Source organism: Pseudorca crassidens, chromosome 14, assembly GCF_039906515.1.
Source record: "Pseudorca crassidens isolate mPseCra1 chromosome 14, mPseCra1.hap1, whole genome shotgun sequence".
Classification (NCBI taxonomy): Eukaryota; Metazoa; Chordata; class Mammalia; order Artiodactyla; family Delphinidae; genus Pseudorca; species Pseudorca crassidens.
The window spans coordinates 89,740,827-89,749,774 of record NC_090309.1 but is presented as its reverse complement, the minus strand read 5'-3'; the positions used below and the strand labels follow the sequence as shown (position 1 = coordinate 89,749,774).

The 8,948-nt window shown below is 49.5% G+C and overlaps 1 protein-coding gene across 1 annotated transcript; it reads left to right on the top strand.

The window, feature by feature from the left end:
* The first annotated feature begins 2,059 nt into the window (after positions 1-2,059).
* RPS7 (ribosomal protein S7) lies at positions 2,060-8,143 on the top strand. The gene is made up of 7 exons (XM_067703780.1): positions 2,060-2,201; positions 2,409-2,492; positions 2,591-2,662; positions 2,831-2,974; positions 3,762-3,826; positions 6,988-7,138; positions 8,032-8,143. The coding sequence occupies exons 2-7, from the start codon at positions 2,418-2,420 to the stop codon at positions 8,107-8,109; spliced, it is 585 nt and encodes a 194-aa protein (XP_067559881.1). The 5' UTR covers positions 2,060-2,201; positions 2,409-2,417; the 3' UTR covers positions 8,110-8,143.
* Positions 8,144-8,948: the final 805 nt, after the last annotated feature.

Below are 8,948 nucleotides of genomic sequence, written 5' to 3'. Positions count from 1 at the left end.
TATTAACAGGCTAAAAAGAGAAACTCACGTGATTAATCGATGCATAAAATGCATAACCCCATTTATGATAAAAACTCTTAGAAAATAGGGATAGGAGGGAACTTTCTCAATAAATAAAGATAAAGAATATCTATGGAAACCTAAGGTTAACGTCATATACTTACTGATGAAAGACAGAATGCTTTCCCCCAGGGTTGGGGAACAAGGCAAGGATGTCTTCTCTCACCACTCCTCTCATCAAAGTACTGGAAACCAGAAAGTACTTTACTGAAGGCACTTTTGGAGTGCTGCTTTGGTGGAGTGGCTGACACAGAAGCCAGATTGAAAAGGCATGTAGAGCATTGACATGGAAATGGTTCATCAAGAGGGTTCAGAATGGCTGCCCAGATAAGACTGCAGATGCAGCTATACTTTCTCTCTTGAACAAGTCCCAAGCTGACTCTTAATTTTCCAGTGAGATAGTTAGTTGCCCTTTTTTTTGAAACATTATTAGAGAAGCATATACAGCTTTAAAAATCTGAGATGAACACAATCTTAGCTTATTTAAAGTTGTTGGAAATCTTAGAGATCACCTAGTGTATTGTTTTCAGCATTTTCCACAGCGCCTGGCCCATGTAGATAATTGCTGTTAAATTTGACAAGTGAGGAAACTGAAGCTCAAGTAGACTAAGTTATCTCCCCTTTGCCAGATAATGTGGCACAAGTAGTTCCCTGCGTCAGAAATGCCCTTCTCCCTGGTGACTACTCTTCCACATTGCTGGTTAATTCCATCTCTTCCAAAGAATTCCATGACTTCTTAAAGCATGAATCCTCCTGGCCACCTTTACTCATTTTACTGTTATGTGTTATTACAATTCATCATTATATATTTAGCCATACAATTTATGGGATATTATGTTCTCTAACCTGCAATCTCGCGAGGGCAAGGATCCCGTGGGTTTCCCTTATAACTAGCACCTAGGGCAGTATTAGCACGGAACATTCGCATTAACAATTATTTGTGAATTGTATTTTTGGCTCCTGTCTAGGGCAGGTAGTGCTTTACACATGAGTTTCAAGTGACAGGACGGTAGGCACTTTTCCAACAAAACATTCTTCTGTTGACTTCTTGGTCCATTCTAAGGCAATTCGCCATCTCTCACCACACCTTGACCACATCCGTTTCTCCAGCTCGAGCCCCGACTCTTCCCAATCATCTTTCCCCCGCTCTGGCCCTCCTCCTGGAATCGCGCGTCCTGCATCTGGCCCCCAGGTCTTCACCCCTTGGGGTGGTTCTCCTCCAGCTTCAGGCTGCCCCACCACCGCCGTTCGCAGATGTCTCAGAATTGTCGGCCGCACCAAGCAGTCAACACGAGAGCCACGTGTGGCCTGAAAATCACATTTATTTGTAAAGCACTTCGTTTCCAAAGAGCTTTCACAAATGTCATCCTTTGGGTTCTCTACACACAGAACTGGCATCCAAGTCTGTGACTCCTTCCCATTGCTTCAGCAGGGACTTCAGCTTCCTCGTGTTTTTTGTTTTTTAATTAATTAATTAATTAATTTTTGGCTGCATTCGGTCTTCATTGCTGCGCGTGGGCTTTGTCTAGTTGTGGTGTGCGGGCTTCTCATTGTCGTGGCTTCTCTTGTGTGGAGCAAGGGCTCTAGGCACGCGGGCTTCAGTAGTTGTGGCGCGTGGGCTCTAGAGCGCAGGCTCAGTAGTTGTGGCGCACGGGCTTAGCTGCTCCGCGGCATGTGGGATCTTCCCTGACCAGGGCTCAAACCCATGTCCCCTGCATTGGCAGGTGGATTCCTAACCACTGCGCCACCAGGGAAGCCCCTTCCTCGTGTTAAGTTACGTCCTAACCTCAGGGGTAGCCCAGGTTGCTTTTCTCGGGCCCGGGGCTCCAGCCCAGACTCCGGCCCGGCCACCCGGCTACCTCCTCAAACTTCCAGGGAACGCAGAAAAACTCCCGCAAACCGCCCGGAAGAGGAGGCTCTCGCGGGCGAAAAGCGTAGCCAACGCACTGGTCCTCCGGAGCCTCTTCCTGGGACTCTCTAGGCTTCCACCTTTTCTCAGTGGTTCTTCCGGTTTGTTGACTCGCACTATTCCCGCCTCTTCCCCTCTGCCGCCGGGATTTAATGAACTCTCGCGAGATCTAGGCCTCTTCCCAAGCCTACTGGAGTCGGCGGCTGCAGAGAGCGTTGGCCGCTTGGTCAAGGTATGTTGCCGGACGCTGCTGTGCTGGCCCGATGGCTTTGAGGGGCACACGTCTGGGGTCCCCGGGTGGAGATGCGGCCGATTACCCGGCCCGCGGGCCCCGATGGCGTGTGCGGGGGGAGCTGGGGCTGGGACCGGGGCCGGGCTGTGCGGGTGGGTGGGCGGGCGGGGTCGCGGGCCGCCCGGCTTGAGCGCTCCGTGCTTCCAGGTGCCGGCCATGTTCAGTTCCAGCGCGAAAATCGTGAAGCCTAATGGCGAGAAGCCGGACGAGTTCGAGTCGGGCATCTCCCAGGTGAGGGGGCGGGCGGAGCGCAGAGGCCGCGACGGGGTCCGGGGTCCGGGGTCCGGGGTCCGGGCGCTGAGGGTGCCCTCCTGCCTCTTCTCCCGCAGGCCCTCCTGGAGCTGGAGATGAACTCGGACCTCAAGGCCCAGCTGCGGGAGCTGAACATCACGGCCGCCAAGGTACAGTGGGGCTTCGGGGCACGTGCTGTTGGCGGGACGCCCCAGCGACTCGGGTGTCGAGCGTGTGACGGTGTCGGCGCGGCGCGTTACCGCTTCAGCTGGGCCAGACCGGAGGGGCGGCGGTGGGGGCCTAAGCGAGAGTGCGCCTCTCTGCTCTCTCTTTCCCAGGAAATTGAGGTTGGTGGCGGTCGGAAAGCTATCATAATCTTCGTTCCTGTTCCTCAGCTGAAGTCTTTCCAGAAGATCCAGGTCCGGCTCGTGCGGGAGCTGGAGAAGAAGTTCAGCGGGAAGCACGTTGTTTTTATTGCGCAGGTAGCTGTGCTGCTGCTGAATGCGCGGTCTTGCGAGTCCCGTTATACGTCGCTCGCGAGTGTGAAGAAGCTGTTCCCGGAGCTTAGGGTGCTCGCACTGGGCTAAAGGGAGGCGGCGCACGGCTGCTGTTAAGGCGAAGGCGGCTCTGTGTGTGCAGCGCCGTCGGTGCACCGGGGGTGCACACAGGTGATCGCGGTGAGACGTGTGCTTGCAGTGAGCCTGAGTTTTCAGCCTGATGGAATTGCCTGTCTGAGGTTCAGCGAGGTTTTCCTGCCTGGTGCGTCAGACGTAGGTTTGGGGAGGAAAAGAGATGCAAAGAAATGGTATGTAGGGAAAGTGGAACACGGTCGAGAGGTTTTGTTTTGTTTTGTTTTTAAAGTTACCTGGCCTTCCTGCAAACAGAAATCTATAGAAATTAAGTGCCCGGCTGATGAGGAATTAACGGAGTGGTATCCTGGCTTAGTACTGAAGTGGGTAGTGGGCCAGATGGGACGTGAAAAGGGGTGTGATCTTTGGGAGATCAGTCATATCATGGAGCAGCCAACATTTTCCAGTTGCATTTTAATGTAAGCCACGGATTCTGGAAGAATTACCGAGAAATCGGGGAGTACGTAAGAGGGTTTCTCAGTACCTTGTTGGGTCTATAGGTTGTTCGGCTTTGTGGAGCTTTGCATTTATTCAGCTGTGGAGTCCTTTGGTTTTTAAAGCAGGTTGACAGTGCTTTGTTTTCTGCCGACTTACTTACGGTCTTTTTTTTTGTTGTTGCGTGATAATTTTTACTTTACAGAGGAGAATTCTGCCTAAGCCAACTCGAAAAAGCCGTACAAAAAATAAGCAAAAACGTCCCAGGAGGTAAGTTTTAGCAGCATGAAAAACGCACCACTCTTGTCAACAATTCTTGACTGGCGTGTGTTGTTTATAGTCAGCTGGAGTAGGCTCCTAAAATTAAATGTTGTTAACGTAGGAAATCCATTCGCACGGGGACTTCTATCAAGTGACTTAGCTTTTTCTGTAATTATATGCGAAATGTTTTAAAAGTAACTCTGGAGGTAAGAATTACGTATGTTCACATAGGTGGTATAATAGGTTACTGTTATCACAAAAGATGAGATTGTTTCCTCCAGTTCTTTGGGCAAAGGGTAAGGAACAGTGGGGAGGAATCTTGAGTTGAGTGCCGTGGGGTAAAGCACACCAGATGTGCAGGTGGGCTGCGACCTGTCATCCTCATTGTTGACTTCTGCTGTGGATTAAGGCTGAAAGATGAGATTTTTCTGTTGCTCACATCACGGGTTGAAGGTGTCAGTGCAGTTGTAGTTGCTGGTGGACGAGGCTTTGTAAATTTGATCGAACTGCAGGTTATCTGACAGAAACTTAGATATTGCAAGTTGGCTCTTTGGGCCTTCTGGTATTTTGTTGAAGTCTCTGGTTTCATAGACTTGGATTATTGGATCGCTGCAGATCCTGCCCTTGGACCAGTTTGAGAAAACAATACTCAGGCATCCCTCTAACTGCCAGAGAGGCCAACCTTGTGAATTTGTAGTATTAGCATCCCTGCTTATGGGATGAGGAGACTCCCCCATCGTTTGCTCATTACAGCTAGCATTAGTGACGCTGGAATTTACAGTCAGTCTTGTTTCTAAAGTTCCTACAAAATAGGAAGTGATGGGTCTCCAGTGTTGTGGGTGGATGTGTTGTACCATATGCTGTGGTGGAGGGGGGAGAGGGAGTAGTGGTGAGCCTACAAAGGCCGGTTCCAGGTTTTCTGGAACTCGGAGTGTTGGTCAGTACCTTGAACTTGTTTTTTTTTTTTTTTTTTTTTTAAATATAAATTTTATTTATTCTTGGCTGCGTTGGGTCTTTGTTGCTGCGCACGGGCTTTCTCTAGTTGCGGCGAGCAGGGGCTACTCTTCGTGTTGGTGCGCAGGCTTCTCATTGCAGTGGCTTCTCTTGTTGCAGAGCACGGGCTCTAGGCACGTGGGCTCAGTAGTTGTGGCTCGCGGGCTCTAGAGCGCAGGCTCAGTTGTTGTGGCACACGGGCTTAATTGCTCCGCAGCATGTGGGACCTTCCCAGACCGGGGCTCGAACCCGTGTCCCCTGCATTGGCAGGTGGATTCTTAACCACTGCGCCACCAGGGAAGCCCCTGAGCTTGTTTTAAGTTGGAGTAGCTGGCAGTTGGAGTAGCTGGAGTAGCGTAAGAATTTAGCTTTTTTTTTTTATTCTGGACAGTTTGCAAGAGATCAAATACAGGGGATAATCAAGAACGTTTAGTTTGTTAATTATGATACTTAAAAAGTGGTTTTATAATCTCAGTTCTGACAACCCCAGTTAGTACTTGAGTATAAAGACAGATCCTTCGCTTCGCACCCAACTAAGGCACTGACTCCCAGATCTACAGCCTTAATTATCCTTCACCCCAAACCTGTTTGCACATTTTCTCAGGTAATGACTTCAGCCCATTCCTAGTGACCTGGTCTAGACATGGGAGTCTTCATTCTCCTGCAGTGAGGTCTAGTTGGGAGGCCAGAGTGAATCCACCCCTTTCCAATCTGGTTTCTTGCCTTCAGATTCATTTTCCTTCTCAGTCGTTATCTCTCTCCTACAGCAGATTAAATGCTGAGGTTTATGTTTTCTTTGGCTTCTCATCTGTAGCGGGGTTTCAGTTATTTTTCTTCTGAAGCAGATTAGTTCCTATGCTTTGTGATTATTAAAGTTGCGTTGCCACTGCTCCCCCTTAAAAAGTCTTTAGACTGGGTTGGAATTTGAGTTTGAGGCTAGCTTTGATTCCGTCCTAATTTATGTTTTGAAGGAAGTAATTAGCAAGTTTCCATATGTGTGCCTACCTAGTCCTGTAAGAGTAAGAAGTGCTTAATCGGTGGTTAGCAGCCATTTATCGATTGGGCCATCTATCTCATTTGCTTTTGGAGAGGTGATAAAGGCTTTGGAAAGTGGGTCCGCCATGGGGCAGTGAGGCCTTTGCAGTTATTTAGGAGCCCCTTCTGTGTGCGTGGGAGCTGCCAGACAGGAAATAGAAATGAGTAGAACATAGTGTCTGATCCACTGAGGGGTGAACAAGACCTAGACACGTTCCATGATACAGGGTAGCTGCATAAACATTGAGAATGAGAGCTGTCTTTTCGTTTGCTCATTCCTGATATCCTGTGGTACAAAGCTGATACTCTGAAGGTTTGGAATTAATTGAACCTTCTCATCAGGCAGCCAGATGGGTTGTGAACTTGAAGTGATACTCAGGAGAGGAGCATGGTTCCCTTGGCAGTTCGTGTGATGGGATGGGCTGGAAACCGGGGACCCTCATAGGAGGGGCCACATCCTAGAGCTGGTGATAGAGCTGTGTCTTTTGGGATGGGATGTCACCTCATTCCATCGCAGGGAACAAGGGGGGTTTGGTGCATTTTGGAGGCCAAGGGGAGCCCTCAAAGGGTCTTTAGTAGGTGAAGTGTGTAATGACATCAGTGATTATTTTGACAGCAACGGATGGGATAGTTTTGGAGAGAGGAAAGAGGTTACTGCAGTGGTTTAGTCGAGAAATCATACGACTGACAATAAACCTAAAGATAATGTGTAAAAATAAAAGTCATCGTCAATCTCCATCCCCTGGAGAAAATCAGTCATAATAGCTGGTGTATGTGTACTTTACAAGATAACACGTTTAAAATACTCTAAGCTTTTGAAATAAAATAATAGGGTGTCGGGAATTCTCTGGCAGCCCAGTGGTTAGGCCTGGCTTCAGTTCCTGGTCAGGGAACTAAAATCCCCCAAGATGTGCCGTGTAGCCAAAAAAAATGGGGTGTTTGTTAACCTGTTCTAGTTTGGTAATGGCACGTGGTGTGATACATTAAATGAAAGTAGATTACTTGAAAGCTAGTGTTAATCTGGTTTCAGGAACCTGGAGTTTGCCATTTATGTTTTTGACTTCAAGAGGTGCCCTTGGGGCTCCCAGGACGGCAGACCTTGCTAGGTTTCTCACTTTTGTCACTGTATTCTGTTCTTCAAGCCGCACTCTGACAGCCGTGCACGACGCCATCCTGGAGGACTTGGTTTTCCCAAGTGAGATTGTGGGCAAGAGGATCCGCGTGAAGCTGGACGGCAGCCGACTCATAAAGGTTCATTTGGATAAAGCACAGCAGAACAATGTGGAACACAAGGTAATAGGCCTTGTTTATTATGGAAAGATCCAGAACAGATAAGGGTAGAATGCAGCCTAACCCATCCCCATGTGGCAGCAGAACCAATCTTTGTGAACTGAGGGCCCACTTCCTCTTGGATTATATGTCAGGTTTTAAATTGGGGTGTTTTTTTTTTTTTTTTTTTTTTTTTTGGCTGTGTTGGGTCTATGTCGCTGCGTGCGGGATTTCTCTAGTTGTGGTGAGCGGGGGCTACTCTTTGTTGTGATGCGCAGGCTTCTCATTGCGGTGGCTTCTCTTGTTGCAGAGCATGGGCTCTAGGCTCATGGTCTCAGTAGCTGTGGCTTGCGGGCTGTAGAGCGCAGGCTCAGTAGTTGTGGCGCACGGGCTTAGCTGCTCCGCAGCATGTGGGATCTTCCCAGACCAGGGCTCGAACCCGTGTCCCCTGCATCGGCAGGCGGATTCTTAACCACTGCGCCACCAGGGAAGTCCTGGGGGATGTTTTAAAAAATGGAGTTCTCTACCTTTTAAGTTATTAGAGAAATTGAAGTAAAGTAATTCCATGGTGTGACTTTTAGTAAAGCTGTTTTTATGGACGGGGTGGTGGTCGTGTTAGAATCTGGGGAGAACTGTCACTTTGCTTCATTCCTGGTAGAGCATTAACCTCTGGGGTCCCCCGGGGTCTGCCGAGTGGCCTAGAGGAGCCAGCCCTCGGGTGCAGTGCTGTGGAGGCCTGTCCCACGACACGAGAGGAGCTTGCCCCCAGCTTGGGACTATAGAGGCATGTCTGGTATATTCCTTCTCTGCCTGGTTGCTGAGGAGAAAAACCATACAGGGCACAATTTCACAGACTTTAGGCTTTAAGACGAATGTGTATTGAAATGTTTTGTGATGAGTTATTTCTTTTCTCGTAGGTTGAAACGTTTTCTGGTGTCTATAAGAAGCTCACGGGCAAAGATGTTAATTTTGAGTTCCCAGAGTTTCAGTTGTAAACAAAAATGACTAAATAAAATATTATTCACAATATTGTTTTGGGTCTGTTTTCCCAAGGAGAGAGCGGTGGGTGCGGAGCTGTGAGCATTATCAAGTAGCCTCCTGCACAGGCTGGAAGGCCTTGAACAGAGGGTCCTTGCAGTTTGCGTCCATGTGTTGGCTTTCAGGTGTACGGCACCGGGATTCAGTTATACATATATATGTTCTTTTTTCAGATTCTTTTCCCTTAGGTTATTATAAAATATTGAGTACAACTTCGTGTGCTCTACAGTAGGTCCTTGTTGGTTATCCGTCTTCTACATTAGAGCCGGATTGTCTTGGGGAGCATGAGAGGCCAAGGGCTGCCCTAGCCTGGCGTCCGCTGTCTGATTTGCCGCCTTCACACGAGCCGCCCTTGCTGCCCCTCCCCATCCTGCCTTCCGCTGGCCTTGGGCCTGTGCGCTGCTGACCTTGCCACACCCTGCAGGCCTGTCCCTTCAGGCAGGGGACAGTTGTTGACCTGGAGTCTCAGGATGTGCGGCCTAGTGGGCAGGAGCCGGGCCGGGCAGCAAGCGGGGCGGAGGCAGGTCAGCTCGCCCTCCACGGCTGCGCTCACTGGGCCTTGGGAGCGGGGTCCCTGCACCAGCAGCAGCCAGCAGCTCGGGGCTCGGTGGAATGAAGACACCTGGGCCCGCCCCGCCTCCTGAATCAAGCTCCAGGGGTGCCCACCATCGAGGTTTTCAGGAGTCCTCCAGCCGATTCTGAGCGTATCCTCCAGTACTACATTCCCTGATGATCTCTGGTGATGTAACATCATTGGACGTTGTAATATGTGGTGTCTCTGAGGGGTGAAGCCAGA